Source organism: Mesoplodon mirus (genome assembly GCF_964341445.2).
Source record: "Mesoplodon mirus genome assembly, chromosome: 3".
Lineage (NCBI taxonomy): Eukaryota > Metazoa > Chordata > Mammalia > Artiodactyla > Ziphiidae > Mesoplodon > Mesoplodon mirus.
In genome coordinates, this window is record NC_138978.1 from 41,848,326 (window position 1) to 41,868,223 (window position 19,898).

The 19,898-nt window shown below is 44.9% G+C and overlaps 1 protein-coding gene across 6 annotated transcripts in view; it reads right to left on the reverse strand.

Moving 5' to 3' along the window:
* Positions 1-19,898, reverse strand: part of MKNK1 (MAPK interacting serine/threonine kinase 1) — a 53,994-nt gene that overhangs the window by 16,558 nt on the left and 17,538 nt on the right. For 5 of the 6 annotated variants that reach the window (XM_082615887.1, XM_082615888.1, XM_082615886.1 and 2 more), the window contains exons 2-6: positions 16,129-16,310; positions 8,598-8,704; positions 6,338-6,439; positions 3,885-3,982; positions 836-915 (exon numbers count right to left, since the gene is read on the reverse strand). In XM_082615887.1, coding sequence (XP_082472013.1) covers positions 836-915; positions 3,885-3,982; positions 6,338-6,439; positions 8,598-8,613 — 296 coding nt within the window. In that variant the 5' untranslated portion in view covers positions 8,614-8,704; positions 16,129-16,310. The remainder of the gene's footprint in view (positions 1-835; positions 916-3,884; positions 3,983-6,337; positions 6,440-8,597; positions 8,705-16,128; positions 16,311-19,898) is intronic. The other variant, XM_082615890.1, reaches the window with a different exon arrangement.

Below are 19,898 nucleotides of genomic sequence, written 5' to 3' on the forward strand. Positions count from 1 at the left end.
AAAAATCTGTCCCTCATAAAAAATGCTGACCATTTTGGGAGACACCGGACATTTACTAGCAAAAAGGCGTCCGAATAAGATGGCCAAATGGCCTAATTTGAAAGAAGATTGTAGAGGCAGTGCCTGGAGTTAAATCAACAGCAGCCCCCTTCCTCCAAGCTTAATGACAAAGCCATCAATACTGGCCACTGGCTCCCTGCTGACCCTGCCATGGAGGGAGAGAAAGGGGGGAGCGGCGTCTTAGAGGTCACCCTGATTTAAAGCCACAGTGGGAGAGCCATTCATTTGGAGAGGGTGGTGAGTAGACTAAGATGGGGCTAGAGACCACCTTGGCCCAGTTATCAAGCAACGAGTGTTAAACAAGGTTTCAGGACCCTTAGTAGTAGCTGCACGTATGTAAATATGCTAGGGACAGAAAACAGCGCAAATAGTCTTAAGAGTTCTCATCATCCTCATCTATTAACTAAAGCAGGTCCCTACAGATTTCTACTAGGCAACACTCAGTCAGCCTGCTTTCCACAGGCGCTTGAAAGAAATAAAACCCCATTTTTTCCCAAGCAGCCACTGATTCAGATTGCTTGCTCTTCTAACTTGCATAAATTCATGATATGTACAGTATTTCAGCTTAAATAGACGAGAGCTTCTTTGCTGCTGCTGCTTCTCCTCTCTCTCTCTCTCTCTCTCTGAACACTGAAAGATGGAAGGAGTTATACACAGTTCTGGGGGAAAGAGTGAGAGCTAACTGCTGGGGTCAGGAGACAGTAAGAATAACTTCCTTTTCTGCAGCCAAGCATCCCCCCCAGAGAAGCAGCAAGTAACCCAACACTATACTCACTTGTTTCCTTGACACTGATACAGCGTCTCCACCTCCCGAAATACCCTACTCCGACTGTGTCCTGCATGTTTTTCAATGATCTGTGTGAAAAATAAAATCTGTCATATACACCCACCTGGTCAAAACACCCCTCAGCGGGTGCCCTCTGGGAGAGTGCAAGGCCAAATTCAGCCCAAATCCAGTTTCAAGCGCAAGTCTGGAGTAGGCCTTGTGGCTCTGTCAGCAAAGCAACCGACTGGCCCCAGGGCTTTCTCGCCCACCTGGGCTTGTTTGACTCTGGCCAAGTATATCACCATCGAAGCCTGTGAGGTTGCTACCCCCAGCCACCCAGGGGAGACCGAGGCAGCCAGCAAAACAAAGAACCAGCTCTACCAAGCTCCTACCCTGAAAGCATCTCTCTCTGCTTTAAGGGTAAGAATTTACAAGCTCTGCTAAAGGATCTTCTAGTGCTGGAGGAAGAGCAAGGGGAATAAGGGATACAGTGAAGAGGAACTAAAGTCCCAAGGCCCAGCTCAGATGCCACCTCTGCAATTCTTCTGAGAATCTACCTTTGGCAGGCACCGTATTAAGTCATTTAGGTACATAATCTCAGTTAATCCTTAATTCTTAATCCTTACTATCCCGAAAGATAGGCAGAGGTAAAACATTTTGCCCACAGCTCTGGTAAGTGGCAGGGCTGCAATTCAAGCCCAGAGCTACCTCCAAAGCCCTCACTGTCCTATACCTGCTTATATCCTACACAGCTTTTTCTCACAGAATCTAGAGGCTCTGTCTCTCCTACGATACTGTGGGCTGCTCCCCCTCCCCACTTGTATCTGGAGATGCTTGGCAAGTACTGACTGAAGGAATGCGGGAGCCAACAGCTGAACAGGTGGTTTACACAGGGACTGGCTGACTGTGCACATCTCTACAGACCCATCCAGAGCCCCAAACCATTGCTAGTAGAGCCTGTGGGCAAGTCTTCTGCAGAGCTGGCTCTGTCTTATAGTCCCATGTGCGGAGTGGGCAGACATCTGGTTCCTTCATTCCAAGACTGCTGTCAAGGACACTTCACACTTCTCCAATATGCAGCAGCACAAACATCCACAATCAAGTAATTTTCTAAATAAGTACACGTCTGTTAGTAGACCACTGGACCCATTTTCTGAGCTGTCAGAGAGGTGAGGTGCTGGGGCACAGAAGCTATTCAGCTCGTTTGTTCACCAAGCAGATCAAAGTCAGGAAGAACTTTCAAGCAGGCAACTATTCAGCAATGGCATACTTTTCTGAGAAGGTAATGAGCCCTGCTACCAGAGATGGGGGTGGCGGGTGCCAAACACGGAAAACTATGTGAAGAGTTACAGGGGAGGCTGAGGACCCGATTACCTTGAAATTCTATTCCAACCATAAGACTCTAGGATTCATCAGTTGGATGCCTGTAGGGAAAGTGCTAATAAAACCAAGTACTGTGGAGCCAGGCTGGAGAAGTAGCTCACGTCTGGGGAGCTTTCAAAGAACAGAAGAGAGGTGAGACATGGGCAGAACTGCTGAAACCAAAGAACTGCCAAGCCCAGGTCTGGTGTTTGCCCCAAGATGCCACGGAGCATGAGGGAAGGGCAGCCTTGAAGAAGTAGTGCTGTCATCCATAAATGTCTTCACATCTTTGAAAATCAATTTATATTTGTGTTTTTTACCACACTTAGGCATATATATATATATTTTTTGTGGCACATGGGCCTCTCACTGTTGTGGCCTCTCCCATTGCGGAGCACAGGCTCTGGATGCACAGGCTCAGTGGCCATGGCTCATGGGCCCAGCCGCTCCACAGCATGTGGGATCTTCCCGGACCGGGGCACGAACCCATGTCCCCTGCATCGGCAGGCGGACTCTCAACCACTGCGCCACCAGGGAAGCCCAGCATGTGTATTTTTTTTAAGTTACTTGTAATTTATACTGATCTGTTTCCAACAAGTAATTGAGATAATGCTTTTGTTACCATATGAAGCAACACTCCAGCAAAAAGGGACATGGCTTAGCAGAAGTGTTCTCCTTTATAAATCCAGCTGGGACTAGGACTATGACCAGTTGGTTAAAAGAAGAAACATTTCTTTCAGGAGCCAATTTGGCTGGGTTTGCCCACATGAGGCAGCACTTAGACCTGGTGGCTCCGGCAGATGATATGAAAACTTTGCTGGATACCAGAATCACCCGGACAGCTTGTTAAAATTAATGTTGCTGGGGCCTACCCCTAGTTTCTGATTCAGGAGGTCTGGGATAGGGCCAGACAATTTGTATCTCTAACAAGTTCCCAGGCCATGCTGGTACTGCTGGTACAGGGACCACACTTTGAGAACCACTGCTCTAGATCCATCCCTTCTTCCAGGGAGAGTCGGCAAACGGAAGCACAGAGGGATACGGTGAGCCCCTCCACGGTCATGCAGCTGGAAGTCACCTCTCCTGCCACAAAGCTGAGTGCTCGGTCCTCATCACCACATTGCTGTACATCACTTGTACAGCATCTTGTAATTTATAAAATGTTTCTACTTCTACCAGTTCATTTTTGTTTTCATCTTCATAACTACTCCATGAGACAGAAAGGGCAGGTATTATTATCTTCATTCTAGAGATGCGGGAACTGAGGCTGAAAGAGGTTCAGTGACTTGCCCCAAGTCAAACAGTAGTAGTTTGTCAAAACAGAGATTCAGATAGGCCCTCTAATTCCAAATCTGACTGTCTGCTCCCTGAAGCTAACTTCATTCATTAGAGGCATTGTTCTAAGCACTTCAAACATATTAACTTATTTAATCCTCATGACAATACTATATACTATATGGGTTCTGTTATTACACTTATTATACAGATGAGGAAACTGAAGGACAAAGAGGTTAAGTAACTTGCCCAATGTTACACGGCAAGTAAGCAGAGAAACCAGTGAATCCAGTGAATCCAGCTTCAGAGCTCCCATTCTTATTAAGCCACTATATCACAGAATATAAAATTTAACTGGTTTAGGACAAGCTAAGACTGACTACCTGCAAAGTAAAGCCTGGCATCCAGATGAGACACTCACTTTGACAGCATACTCCTTGCCATTCTGCAGGCTCACGGCACCTTGAACTTTGGCATAGGCTCCCTCTCCAAGCAGCTCAGAGGTCAGTTTGTACATATCTAGAGGTGAAATGGGTGAGAAGAATAACAAGATGAGTCGCCCCTTTGCACAGAAGGAAAGAAGAGCTGTGTCACTTGGCTTCCCCAGTCTGACAGCGCAGGCACACGAGGACTCCACAGCGCTTAATGACGAGAGAGGCTAGTGCTCCCAGCCGCCTTGGGACTCAGCCTCACAACAACCAGGCCACATCGCTGAAGGATCTTGTTCCTCATTTTAGAGATGAGGTCAGTGAAAGAGGCTCAATTCGGCACATGCTTCCCAAGTACCTACTATGTGCCAGACGACATATTAGACTTACGACAGGGACACAGCGAGGAATAAAGTATAGTCCCTGCCCTTTGAGAGTCACGATCCAGTGGGGAAGACAGACACATACACAAGTGACCCCAGAATAAACCAGGCAGTGGTCAGCACTCTATTATCACAGAGGGACAAGACACAGTAAAAAAGAGCGGGGGAAGGGAAAGGTTAAATCTGTTGAGGGAGTCTGGGGGATCCTCACAGAAGGGATGTGATTTGAATGGACATCACTCATTCATTTACTCATTTGTTGAGCACCTGCTATGTGCCCAGCTCTGTGCTAGGAACTGGTGCTACAAAGGGGAATAAAGCACTGTTTTATTTTATACGACACACAATGGAAGTCGCAAGGTTTTTGAGACATTTTCAGAAGTCACCGACAGGAAATAGGAGACAGAAATAAGATGCAAACGGATGCCTTGAGGTTTTTAGGGTGCTGAGTCAGAGCGGTTCTAACACAGCAATAGGCCTGGGTGAAAGTATATTTAGGTGGCCTGCCCAAGGCCCGCTCCTCACAAAGAGCACGAGCTCTCTGACCCCCTTCCAAAGGAAGCCATAGCTCTATCATGGTCTCTGCCGAGGCCTCTCCTCCCTTGGTCTCCATTCTTCAGCTTTTTCCTCTGGAGGCAGCCTAGCATTTAAACCCACAGACTACTGGGCAGAATACTTTTAACCATGAAATTAGATGTTATCACTCTTAGTCATGAGAAACCCCGTAATTGCACAAGCCATCCCTGAATAACAGGAAATACACTCGTGTTCATTGAAAGAGAAAGACCTGTTGATTTGGAAACTATTCTAAAAAACCTTGGGACTTTTGTTCATTCCCCAACCCCCTCTGCCATACACACACATCTACTGTTAAAGACAAACAGACAAAACCTACACTAAGCACCTTGTTGGTTCCATCAAGGTTTGGTCTCACAGCTGTTTGTAAGTATTTTAAATGACGTGCTTCTCTTACAGTGGACACTTGGGTATTAGCCTTTGTGTGTGTCAGGATAGATTGGTGGCTGGAGGTCCAATATTCCTGACTCATAAAGGGCTTGTTTTTAGGACCACTCTACAAAACAGTCAATTCACTAGTACTTCTGCAGTGTTGGAGAGAGGGACCGTAAAGAGAAGCTATTTCAAGTTTCACAATGAAAGAAACAAAATAGATGATGGGGGCTTGGTCACTCCTAGGAGTAGCTACTTATCCTTTCAGTCCTTCGCAGGAGTGTCCAATGAGTCACTTCATCCCATCTGGTGCCCAGTGATAACAGGACCAGCACTAAGCCTGGTGCCTCACACACATTGTTCAAAATGTTTGACGACTCAACAGCGTGTCCCCTGAACACAACATGCACTATTAAAACAGAGTTAAACTCATCCAGCACAAGTAGCTGCAATCTCTATAAGCTGAATTCTCTGCTTATAGAAGATTGAAGTTTCTTTCCTTCTTTCTTTCTTTCCTCCTTCCTTCTTCCCTCCCTGCCTCCCTCCCTCCTCTTTCTCTCCCTCTTTCTTTCTGCTGCGCCATGTGGTTTGCGGGATCTTAGCTCCCCAACCAGGGATTGAACCCTGACAACGGCAGTGAAAGCACAGAGTCCTAACCAGTGGACCGTAAGGGAATTCCCTAGAAGATTTCAGTTTCATTTGCAGCCATGGCCCTTGATGTTCCCTCTTCCTCTGACATGGCTGTTCCACCTCTCGGCAGCTCCTTCAGGACCAGCTGAGGGAAAGATCACATCTGAAAAGCAGCTGAAGCATACCAGGCGATCTCACTCCACGTGCAACTGTGACACATTGGCCTTTCTGTTCCCTGATGAAATGCTCAGACCATTCAGAGGAGGCTTGTGCACCATCCAAGAGCTTTTCCCATCCCTGCACTCTCTATCACCCCTTTCCGTAAACTCTCTCACCCCTATCTTTCACGCCTATCACACGGAGAACCATGAAGCTGGCCCTAAGATGATGCATCCTATGACCTTTACCCCTGGGCTACCAGGACACTCCTCCCATGCCTGGGAAGCCAGCAACCCAGCTCTAAGAGATCAAAGAGAGTGACCAACCTTCAAACTTTCCTGGCAAGGAGTCAGTGGCCCGGGCCTTCCGCTTCTTCTTCTTCCGCTTGTCACTTTCTGCAATGGGAACGGGTTCACTGCTGCCCATCTCTGGGAGAAAAGAGGAGATAGAAGGGAAATATCACTGGACTGATCAGGCTATAAGTTCACCCAAAAGGAAAAAAAGGAGGGGGGGTCCCAGGAGCTTTACACTCACGTTTTTAAAATATCTATGAGGGCTATTTATCTGTTTTGACCCAAGAGGCAAAACTAAAAGCAAAACCATTATAGATCATTAACTGTGGAAAGGAACTCAGACAGATAGGCTAGATTAAAAGAGGATAGCAGAAGCCTGCTGTAACCAAGCTCATTAGCACATGGATTTAGATTTGCCCCCAAACTGAACAATGAATCCTTAAGCAGAATCCCACATGTGACATCCTCCTTCAGCCTCAGCACCAGAAAGGCAGGACCCAGGGAGCTTAAGCAGGAAGGGAGGTGGGTTTGTGGGGGCGGGGGGCAGTCCACGCAAATGAAATTACACGCTGCTCGGTAACATCCCTGTGGATGTGCGTAGGGACTCAAAAGGCCCTCAGTGGAGGCTGCCTCTGTGACGTTACAACAGGGCAGGGGGTGGGTTTGAGGATGGCCCTAAATGTCTTCATGTCCAAGAGCACAGACTTGAGTGCCTGGGAGGCCAGCGCATACTCTCCCTCCTCAGCTCCTTATTTGAGAGGAGGCAGAAGCCTGCAGTTGACAGGTCTACACCGGGTTGCTGGATGCAGTCATTTATTGCAAAAACATTATCTCTCTGGCAAGCACCTGGCTCCCCACCTTAAAGGGAGGATTTGTGAGGCAGACATTCAGACTTTGGACAGATTGGGCAGGAAAGGGTGGGGACAGAAAGAATAAGCATGAAGACTGAGAGGGGCAAAGAGAAAAGGAGGAATAATGAACCAGCAGCCAATCACAGTCCTGTTTCTAAGACACTGGAGTAAGGGCCTTCCCATGTTAAAGATAAATTACTTATAGAACATGCCATGCCCTTGATCCAGAGTGGAGCCTTAATACTCTTCGCCTGCAGTTAGAAATAATAAGATTTCTCTGAAGTCTCTGGGTCTAAATCCCCACCGGGGTGATTAAACCTTTACATCCTTCTAAAATAGAGGCGGTCGAGCACTGATGGGGCATACAATGTGAGAGACTTTTAGACCAACCTTCAATAAACACAGGCTCTGGGTTGCTGGATTTTTTTTTTTCTGAGATTTTGAAATGGAAGCTGGCTCTTTGCCCATTGAGGGGAAAGGCCTACTCTCTTCTCAGAGGACCCCAGCTGAACATGATCAGAAAAATGGCAAGTCTGCTCAGGAAGATTGATTAGAGCCTACGCATGTCTACTGCATACTGTTCTCAGAAGCAAGTACACACAACCATTAGGAGAAAGCACACAGAACAATGGTGCGTTTCAATACCACAATCCAGAACCTGGTTAAGCAGCAAAGTGTCTGACAGCTCAACTGAGGTGCATTCTTCCTTCCATTTTTAGGATCTGATGACAGCAGACTTTCATTTACACTTTAGAGAAGATAAACGTGGAGAAAAGGAATCCACAGAGGATCTCAAAGTATTGCTCTAGCCAACAGCTTCAAGCACAAGACATACCTGGGGACTGCAACATGCTATGAATTCAAAGAACTGAACTTAAACATCAGCAGCCAAAGATCCACGCTCACCAAGGGAAATTAAAAGGAAAAAAGCTGCCCAACATAGTGAGAAATTCTACAGAAATAAAACACAGGGTCACTCATCTCCAGGACCCCAGGAAAGGGGTACTGGCCATTGGGACAGCAGGCTGAGAAGGGGGGACCACTGTCCCTCTTGCCCTGCCCTTGAGTGCAGTCCAGTGGCACCCCTCCCCACCCCATCTATTTTCTCACCAGCACTGAGCTGAGTGCAGAGGGGACAGATTTGGGATTCACTTCTCTTCCTTCTTCCCCTGCCCACACTCTGAAGGAGGGCCGAAGTACAAGCAAAACAGGCCAAAGGCAGCAATGGAAAGGAGCAGCAAGACAGCTGGCGGTGTTATAGTTCATGGGGGACGCTCAGACACACTTATGACTCTAGCTAGAAAACCCCGTTAGCTGCAATTTATACTTGGTTTTCACCACAGCAGGGTTGAGGGAGCCTCTCGTGGAAGAAGCATACCTCTGAGCACTGCCGCATACACGATATTAGATTTTATGGCTTCACACACAAAAAGATCGAGTACCTGGTCTATTCTGCATGGATTTCAATGGAAGAGGGTGCGCCAGAAGGGACAAATGGTTAAGACTTTCCTTGGAAACAGAACTTGTTGAAGGAGAGTTGTTTTTGAAACTAGGAAGAAAAAAATGTAGGAAGACACTGAAGTGAAAAGAACATGCTTAACTTCCCTGTTTACAGCGGGGGAGCGGGATGGAGATGTGTCATAATCTTACCAAAGAGCTGAAAGCTCTTCACCTGGAGCCTGTCCACACACTCTACTGGGACCTTAGTTTATTATGCATGCAATCATTTGAGAAAGGCTTCCTCAGGGTGTGAGGCTCCACAATCAAGCTGGCTTACCTCGTTCCCTTGGCCTAAGAACTCCTCTCAGCCATCAAAACCCAGCTCAAAAGTCTCCCCACCTTAGAGTTAAGTTAAGGTCTGCACAAACACTTTTGAAATCTATGCAAATAGATGGCGTTACTGCACAGAACTCGAACCCGGTGCTCCATCCTCTGTTCCCAAACACCCTGATAGCAGCTATACTAGAGCACTGGTTTTATTTGGCCTTGAGCTCTCTCTGTTGTTCCTAAAGGCCAGGGCTATCCTTGCCTGTTCATCTCTGTGTCTCCTGTAAGTCGTGGTGTGGTGTCAGACATGTATCAGGCATCGGAAAATGTGCACTGAAATGAGAATGATATGAGAGGACGCACATCCTCGGGGTTAGGTGCAGGCCTGTCACCCAGGCCCTCTAAGTAATGAGTGCACACACTGAAAGAAACGTAGGTACACCTTTGCCCTGCAGGCAGCACAGAGTAAGGCTTTACTCAGTCTATGAATTCCCTGATAAACTCCCTCTCAACAAAGCCCTATGACTCAAAAGGTCCTTAACTTTCTAGCAAGAAGCCTGGTATTTGCTATAGGATTGGGCGATGTGTCTGCTATTTCAGAGGAGGGAGTGAGCACTTCCTTCATGTCTGTAGACAGACCTCAGCTGGCATGGAGGCTCCCAGCACTTCACTGCCTCCAGCCCTTACTTTCCCCTTGCGCCAGGCTTGGCGGTCGGTCCACTACTTGTGTATCCGCGGAGGTAGAGCTGGAGAGGAAGGACACTGCTGACAGGGAAGGCTCATGGGCTTGGCATCAGGAGACCTAAGTGAAAGTCTGGTTCAGATATTACCAGACGTAGCACCAAGGTCAAGTTACTTCACCTCTTAGAGTCTCCATTTCCTCATCTACAGGTTAGGTTTAAAAATAATACCTGCCCTTTCCAGTAATGCTGTGAGGACCCAGTGAGCTACTTAATATAAATGCACTTCAAAAAAACATATATGTATGCATAAGTCTGTATGCACATACAACAGAGTAGAAAGATTAGACAGAAATACACAAAATTGTTAAACTACTACAATCTGAAAGAGTGCCTATTATGTGCCAAGCACAGGTATTTTACATACATTATCTCTAATTCTTACACTAATCTCCAAAGTAAGTATTTCACCATATTTCAAGTGAGGAAACTGAGGCTCAGAGGTTAAATTATCTACCAAACACCAAACATCTAGTTAGTGGTTTAACTTGGATTCAAACACAATGCTGCCCTTTCAAGTCCAGGTCACAACTGATCTATAGTAGTTTTCTCTGTGTGATAGGGTGATCTTTATTTTCTTCTTTATATTCTCCAGTATTCTCCAAATTGTATACAATGATGTTTATTACTTTTTTAAAGTGCTATTATTGTTTCAGTCAAGTTTCATTTTTAACAAAATACACAGTAACATTTCTCCAACGCACATTGGAATTTAGAGTCCGATTGTACAGTTTTACAAATTATACCTAGATTTCTTTATATTGAAATTCAACAGTAGGTAAAGAAAAAACATTTCAGGAATATTGGGGCCCTGAATTTTTATAATCTTGGAAAAACAACAAATGGCATTTTAACTTTTATCTTTATAAATGTTACTTTTTAAAAGGAAAAACTTTGTGAAAAAACCCCCAAATAACGCATTGAACATCTGCACCTGAGATACACCCTTTTAAATCCTGGTCTTCACACTGTGTGAGCTTTGGCAAGTTGCTTAGCTTCTCTGAGTATCAGTTTCTTCATATACAAAATAAGGTCAGAGTAAGGCCTGGCCTCCCTAGATCACAAGGCTTTTGTGAGGATCAAATAAGGAAGGAGAAGTGAAAGCACTGCTGACTTACTCATTCAACAAATACTGTTTTTTATTTGGCACCTACTGATTGTCCAGTGCTAGAGAGTGAGAACACAAGAGAAGACACAGTCTCTGCCCTTACGGAATTTAAATCCACTGACATGTAAAACGATTTCAATTCAGTGGGACAAGTGCTATGACAGGGGTACCAGGTGCTGTGGAGCAAAAGACAGGCGGCTAACTCACTATAGGTCACTAGTGACCAGTTTGGTCACTAGAAGAAGGGACAGCTAAGCTGACACCTGAAGGATGAGCAGGAACCAGCCAGGGTGGGGGCTGGGGAGAGAGACAGAGGAGGTGAATGAGCTAAGGCCTGAAGGAGAGGCATCATGGCCGGCTAGTGCCACTGCAAATTGTTCAGGCTGGGTGGAGCATAGAGTATGTGGGGAGTGATGACAAGTCAGCTGAAGGGGTGAGCAGGGGCAGATCATTTGCAGCTTCACCACCACAGTATCATCACCATCATCACTATTATGTGTTTCTATTCCTAGGCATAAGTTTATCTTGTTTTCTCCATTAAAATAAGTGTAGGGATGCATATTCTCCTTTCTTTGTAAAACAGGTATTCATTCGAGGCGTAGTAGGTGCTAAAGATACAGATCCAACCACCAACCTGGCTCCTGCATGGGGAGAGGGCCCAGAGGACTCACAGAGCAGGTGAGGAGCGGCTGAGGGGTCTCACCCGGTGGGACTACCAGAGCCACAGATATTCCTAACATGCCAGTACCGAGCCACTGTTCAGCCCACAAGCTGACCTCAAGGCCCCGCTTCTGAAAGAACTGTGTCATTTCTCGATGAGGTCTTATGAGCCACATTGCCCCCAAAGGCACCAGATCTGTTCACCACCTTTTGGTAGAGCTTAGAGAGAACTAACCAGCTCAACATCTGGTATGTCACACCAAAGACGATCATTCTTCCCCAAGAACATGACTTTGCTGGCTAACCCAGCTCGACCAACTTAGCTCATGCTCCTCTCCCAACCACCCTAGAGTTCTTTTCAAGATCTATGATTCACTTCCCAACGTGTGAGAGCTAGTTCCCTCAGTCGCTAGAGCTTTCTAGAGAAGGAATAGTGGTGACAGGAAGCTGATGAGGGTAATTATCAATTCATCTGCCTTCTCAGTCATCAGCTGGCTGAGGGCCCCCAAACAAATGGAGAACTGAGAAAACGAAAGGCAACTGAGGAAATGAAAGGAAGGGGGAGGGACACTCCTAAGGAAGAGGCCAAGACTAAGAAATCTGAGCAGAGGAGGAAGCAGTGAGGAGGAATGGGGAGACTAGCCCGGGACACTTCCTTCTCCGAAGCAGTAGTAATAGTGGTGGCAGTACACACACTGGCACGGTGCGTACTCCATGCCGGGCGATGTTCTAAGCATTTTACAAATACCACAGTTTACATCTCCTGACTTACTGAACCTTCACAACTCTATGAGGTAAGTATAATTATTATCCACATTTTACAGATGAAGAAACTGGGTGCAAAAAGATTAAGTAAGTTGCCACGATCACATTGCTAGTAAGTGGCAGAGCTGAGATTTAAATCTAAACAGTCTGGCTGAGAATTCAAGCTTTTAACTATTAGAGCATACTTAAACATTAATGCTGAAAGGCAGAAGGGGACAGCCAGTCAGAGTGAGCTGGGCACCAACAAGAATGCTTTTATTTAGAAACCTTAGCACAGAGCCTCCCCACTGATGTGCTGTGAGTGACATATTGATCCTCTCACCAGGCTGAACAACATCATTTTCTCTGTGTGCTACGATGTCCAAAAGCTTGGGTGGCACTGCTCCAGCTTAAACGCAAGGGCATGACGACCACATTATCACTATTATATTAATCTAAAATCTAATTTATCAGAAGTTTCCTCTCCTTGCTCTGAGATAGCTTTGTATTTTGTGTTTTGGCCTGTTTTGTAGGATGAGCTACAAGACAGTCCAACCACATTATTCCATGGCAGTTCTGGTATTAGGACAAGGCTACTGTATTCTTCTTTTGTCTGACCTATTAGTTGGTTGATTTGGTTTCTGATGGTATCATTACCACGTAGGGGACAAGGTCAAGGGTACACTCAAACGGAAGCTAGTCAAATTTAACACACGGTGGATGAAAGGAGCCCCCTGTGAAATCAGCTTGTCCTGATCAAAGGACGGTCTGTTAATGTGATTCCAAGGGGCTAAGGTATTTCACAGGTTTGCCGCAGAGTCCAGTGTGTAGTGCGGCTGGGCAGCATTATGCAGACTGCAGTCTCTCACTCAACTATAGTGAAAGCAGCTTGAGGCCCAGTAAGGTGCCAGAGGGGTGGTGATTCACAACAGGCCTCAAACAGGGCTGGGATGGTAAGATTCCCAGGGGCAAAAGGTCTAGCTTCAGGCCCATCTTCTTCCTCGGTTCTGATTCTGGGATCATATGCAGCCTTCAGAGCTGTCACTGCATCACCTGGTGGAAGGAATGAGAACAGGAATGGTGCCAGGGGTAAAGGGAGTGTGTACTTAAGAAATAGAAAGCAGGAAAACAGAACTACCATATGACGTAGCAATTCCACGTCCGGGTATTTTTCTGAAGAAAATGAAAGCACTAACCTGAAAAGATATCTGCTCCCCCATGTGCACAGCAGCATTATTTACAATAGCAAAGATAAGTAAACAACCTAAGTGTCCACTGATGAATGAGCAGATAAAGAGTGGGAGATACACACACACATACACATATCCATACAACGGAATAGTATTCAGCCATAAAAAAGAGTGACATCTTGCAGTCTGCAACAATATGGATGGTCCTTGAGGGTATCAGGCTAAGTGAAATAAGTCAGACAGAGAAAGACAAATACTATATGATCCGCAGGATTTCACTTATATGTGAAATCTTAAAAACAAAACCAAAAAACAAGCTTACAGAGGACAGATTGGCGATTCCTGGAGGTGGCAGGTGGAGGGTAGGTGAGATTGGGGGTAAAGGGGGTCAAAAGGTACAAAATTCCAGTCATAAAATAAATAAGTCATGGGATGAATGTACAGCATGGCAACTACAGTTAACAATACTGTACTACATATTTGAAAGTTGCTAAGAGAGTAGATCTTAAAAGTTCTCATCACACACAAAAATTCTGTAACTATGTATGGTGACAGATGCTAATGAGACTTATTGTGGTGATCATTTCACAAACATCAAATCATTATGTTGTACACTTGAAACTAATATAATGTTATGTCAATTATACCTTAATTTTTTTAAAAAAGAAAGAAAGAAATAGCAAGTAGGAGTAAAGGACTGGATTTGTGTGAGCAGGACAGTATAAAAAGCTGAAAAAGGCTGAAGTCAGTTCATCCAAGCTTATTAATACGGCCTACAAGGCCCTCCAACATCCAGTGCCTGTCTACTTTCTAGCCTCACTAACCATCAGGCAGTCATTCTTTCAAGGAAAAATGAAAATAGTAGGTAGTTCAGCTTGCAGTTCACAACCTCACAAGTGCTTTTCCTTGAGACAAGCGCTGTGCTTTGGTATGCAGCAGGAGTGCTTTCGAGCATTTCCACTGTGTCACGCAGAACATTAAAAAGATGTGCACTCAAGGGCTGAGATTCAAAAAATTAATAATTTTTACTGCTTCATCAAGGACATATTTAAGTGAAAACGGCATTTTTTAAAAACTGTGAGTGCAGAGCAACAAGAATACAATGACTGCTAGCGCAGCTCGGCGCCACTGCCTTGATTTGCGCTAACGCATCAGCAGTTTTGCCCACTGTTGCTTTGCAACAACAAATAGCATCTTGGCACTATTATGAAAGTAGTTTTGACCTTGCAGATACCTGAAAGGTTTTCAAGGATCCCCAGGGTCTGTAGAGCACACTTGTGAACCACTATTCTAGGCAACGGGGAGGGACTGGGCCCCACTGGAGCTATGCTTTAGGGCCATCAAACCAGCTGTGATGTCAGAACAAACTGGAGGCTGGAGGGGGACTAGAGGGCAGAGCGAGGCTGTGGCAACAACCTGGAGGAAGGCAGGGAAGGTGTGTGGCTGAGGTGGGGATAGAAAGGAAGAGGAAGAGGTGAGGGGTGTGATGGGGAGAGGGAATGAAGCCAGAGAGGCAAAGCTGGTCCTGGTCCTGCCCAATGACTGGAGATGGTGGAGGAGTCCAAGACCACTATCCTCCTTGAAGGGAAGGCACGGAGTCTAATTCCTCTCTATCCCCACTGCCTTGTATGGAACCAGGCACACAGGCGGACCTCGATATATGTTTATTAACCAAAATCAGGTAACTGTAAGAGCAGTAGTACCATCAAAGGAGAGAATTCAGGAAGGGAAGCTGGCTGGGGATGGGGAGCAGGGGAAGACTGTGCCCCTGGAAAGCTTCAGTTGAAGGAGGGTGACATAGCAGCAAAGTCTGAAAACTCTCAGAAGAGGCTAAAGCCATTCTCACCTAGCCCTCATCTGAAACAATCTACAAATGAGGCATTGTTTATAACCGACCAGGCATGGTGAGACCTCAGGATAGTGTGTCATACAGAACACTTCAAAATGTCCTCAGATATGTCACAAATTTTTAAACCCTGGAAAGATACATCTCAAGCCATTATTAGTAACAGTTACTTTGGGAGAATGAAATTGAGTGGGTACAGAATTTTACTTTTGATACTTCTGTTGTATTTGATTTTGTTTTGTTATGATACAGTCATTTTACCTTTATAATTAAAAGGGAATAAATATGTTTTCCTTACTGCATAGTTTTCCTTATGACCCACTCTGCCAGTTTATTCTGGTAGAAATGTGCTCCACCCTACTGAGTAACTGTCTTAGGCATGCCAGAAAGCCCAGCTAATCCTAGCTGCCCAACTGAACACTGGAGTCTCTGACTTACCCCTTCCTCTGGAAATATCAGACACAGGTCTCCCAACTTTTGGAAAGCTTGCTTCACACCACTTTGCTTTTATGAAAGACCTACATTAGTATGTACCTGTTTTCAAGACATACTAAGAGGATTTTCATATTTACGAGAAAGGGTGAAAAGTGAAAATAGGGTTCAGCATTTGTCTTCCAGTGAACATTACAGAGGAACCATGCACCATGAGCAGTGAGAGTGGCACTGCCAAGCTCCTTCCCCAGGAACTACACTCAGCATCAAGCTGACAGAGCTTGGAACTGTGTCTGTGAGCATCTGTGCTTGACCTCCATTTATTTTGTGCATCCGTTAGCGAGATGTGTCCTAAGATAATTGCCTTACACCATTTCTGCTTAAGAAAGGTTTCATGGGAACACTCTACTTTCAGATAGTGGGGGAACCTGCAATTTCAACCTGATGCAATCTAAAAGGTTAAATAAAATGTGCATCCAATCTTACCTATAGGTCTGCCCAACTATGCGAAGCAGACCCTCTGTAAACTTGAAATTCCAAATGCAATAATGCTCCTGTCAGGCGGCTGCTGTCTTCCAGCTGCAGGAAGTGTTTCAATGGCCTCTGTACACAGCAGACATTCTTCAGTTTTCCACTGGCCTCTGCTTCATTATACCTGGCATGAAAATCTTCAGAAAGGAGAAACAGAAAGGAGGTAAAAATGCTGACTTTAAAAAAATGACCAGAGAAGATAAAGATCAACTTGTGTTCCCCAAATCTATGTGTCACACCAGTAAGTAAGTAATCACAAGGCAATCACAGATTTCCCCACTCTTTAAAATTGGAGCATTTAAAATGCTGACACAAAGCATTTGAAGATTTAACAAGGGTCTGGGTAAAAGTTTTTGGATTATGCTTCCATTGTGAGATTCCAGAATCAAAAAGATGTAACTGGACCTGAATGACAGATATGGGCACCTCTGTTCGCTGAGGAGACTCACACGGAAGGTAAAAGCTGCCACTTTTCTGTTGCCCACTTTTTTAGAGATGAATGAGCTCTGTCTTCATCTCCTAGTGGTTAGGTCCAAGACTCACAGGCAGGAGGCACCAGAGTCAGAAACGTAAAGTAGATGCTGAGAGCAGCAGGTGGCATGAACAAGAACAAGGTTTTATGTCAAATGTATAACTATTGCTAGTTTTCCATATGATGACTTCATTTTCTGTATGTCCACTGCTATTTTTAATCTCATGGCTCTAGTTACCATGTGTCAAAGTTGATTTGTCAATTTCTCTACTTAATGAATATGTACTTCCCCTTTTCCCAATGGAAAAGCTCTAAAAATGTAGTTTAAATCCGAATTCTAGGCCCTGGAAGCCAGATGTGTTTCACCATTACCTCAAATCACATGTCCCAAACTGGACTTATCCCCAACCCCCATCTACCACCTCCTTCCTCTTCTTCTCTATCAGATTATATCATTCTGCCAGTCACCCAGCCACAGAACCTTTAAATCATTTCTAATGTTGCTTTCTCCTCCAACCTCATAAACTCTATATATTCCCATTGGCAGGCTCTCCCTCAGCCTGGTATACAGTTCCTTGCAAAGAACACCTATTCATCCTTCCAGGCCTATCACAAATTACTGAAAGTAGTCCCACAAATTACAGGAATAGTCCCTCTTTTTTCTACTTTATTCTGCATTTAATTGAAACCACATCTAAATACTATTGTAATGCTTAGAGTTGGCTATACTCATGCACATGTGGCTCTCCCATGAGGCCATAACCTCCTCAAAGGCAAGGACATGTCTTTTTCATCTTTGTATTTCCAGCACCTAATGTAGTATCTGGCACAAAAAAGGGCTCCAGTAAATATCTGAATGAATTACTTCATCCACAAAATATTTCTTTATTGTTCAAAAGAGAATGTTAGCACGTAGAATTATCCTTCATATTGTGCTTTTTATTCCCAGACAAATCTCTGTGGCCCAATGAAACTATTTCCAGGGCCCAAAGAAGCTCAGGTTGCGTTCCCTCTCCCTATGGCCACAATGCTTCCAGGGACAAACTTGAACACCTTGACTTTAACCCTTTGCCTTCAGTCTTGCCACAGGTTTAAACCCCTTGGTCCCTTCTTGTTGCCTATAGTGAAGGTCGGCAATTTGTTTTCTGTAAAGGGCCAGACAGTCCATATCTTATACTTTGTGTGTCACATGGTCTCTGTCACAACTACTCAATTTTGCCTTTGAAGAGTGAAAGCAGCCAGAGATGATATGAAAATGAGTGATTGTGGCTATATTTCAATAAAACTTTATTTATGGATGCTGAAATTTTAATTTCATATGATTTTTGTGTCACAGAATATTAATTTCTCTTGAATTTCCCCCAGCCATTTAAAAATGCAAATGGCTTGCAGTCCAGACAAAAACAGGTGGTGAACCAGATATGGCCTGTAGGCCATAGTGCGCCAACCCAGCTTATTTCTTTTCCTCACCAACTCCATTCCTCTATACACACACACACCTCTAGTAGGCCTACAGTAAAAACAACCTTCACAATTCCTCTGTGGACTTTTGTTATTTTGCTGTTTGGAGCCACTCTAGGGCTGGGGAGGTAGAAAATGCATGGGCTTTTGAGGCCTAGATTCAGAGTCTGGCCTTACCATATCCTAATGCGGTAGCCTTGGACATAATATTTAACCTCTCTGTGCTTCACTGTCATCATCTATAAAATGGGGGCAGTAATACCTACATGACAGGGATTTTGTGAGAATTAAATGAGCTAATGTGTATCAAGTTCATGGCATAGTGCCTGGTTTATAATAGGCACTCGATAAATAGTAATTATTACTCTAGCTTGGGATATGGCTTCCCCAGATCAGCTGTGACCCTGGAAAGCAATCCAGACACTCTGTAAACCACAACTGGGCAGCAGGAGAGAATGAACTGAGAGCAAAGTACAAAGGCAGGGATAGAATTTGGAGGTTTTCAGACACAGGACCCAGGATTCTAAGTGCCTGGTTTGCCCCGATTCCTTCTGACACCATTCCAAATTCCACTGGGCCTCCTTTCCTCCTCAGAAAGAACTTCTGACTCTCACACTACCTGAATCTCCTTAGCATTCCTTACCAAATACCCATATGAGCCCTGGAACCCTCTCCTCATTCCTGCACCTCTTCCTCGTATAGGGCTGGGAAAGGGTGAATGCGGCCAGACCAAACCTCACAGACTGGCCTGCCACTAGGTCTTAAATAGGCCAGGCACCCAACTCTCTCTCAATTATTCATGAATTTCCTGCCGTACAGAGAATGAACTTTTTTCAGAGGTCAAGAACTAGTCTCTCTATAGAAGTTTTAGAGCAAAAAAAAAAAAACCAAGTATACAAACAAGGGTTCCCCCATAAAACATCAGCGGTGGGCAGATAGGACAGATAAGCTTGTGGTATCTCTGTCCTTGGTACAAAACGCCAGATTTGAGCCTGGTACTTCCTTGCTCCAACACGTCTAATGGGGGTCTACTGCCTCTGGAATGACCAAGCTCCTGTGCTGTCACTCAGGGCCTCCACAATCTTGCCCTGACCCACCCCTCCTGCATTATACCTTACTACTCCTCTATAGAAGTCCTCACCTATAGCCCAGGCAAAATGAACAGTATCTACCTAACTACCCTAAACAATTTCCAGCTTCCCACACTTGTGCATAACTCAATCATAGCACCTGTAACATTTTACTGCACATCTCCCCCTAGGCTGTGAGCTAGCAACAGGGCAGAGACTGTGTCTGATTTATCTTTGGGTCCCCTACACCTAGCACTGTGCCTGACATGGGGGAAACATCCAATAAATGTTAATGAATGAATGAAAACACTTGAAATTATTCCTCCCTTAAACTGTTTTAGTTGGGCTCTTATTAGCAGCTAAGCACAGTCTGGGTCACTGCCAAGACGTAGAAAGACCTAAGAAAAAGAAAAGAAGCATGACCAATGTGATCCAAGCAATGGAAAATAGGTTTTAAGAGTGAAGTCAAAGAAACCAAGGCTGTTTAGCCTGCCGAAGATGAGGCCCAACTCGATTCTGGCTTTAAGTCTACAAAAGGTCCTCATGAGAAAATCTTGATTTCATCCGCCCTTTATAATCAGAGGGAACTTTTCCATACTCATGGAAAATGGAACAAGAAGAAATAGCTTAAGTTAAGGCCAGAGGGGCTAAAGCTAAAGAGAAAGAAGAACCAAATTAGGCACCACTTTTCCAAAGATACTGTTATTGTACTTTTTGACTAG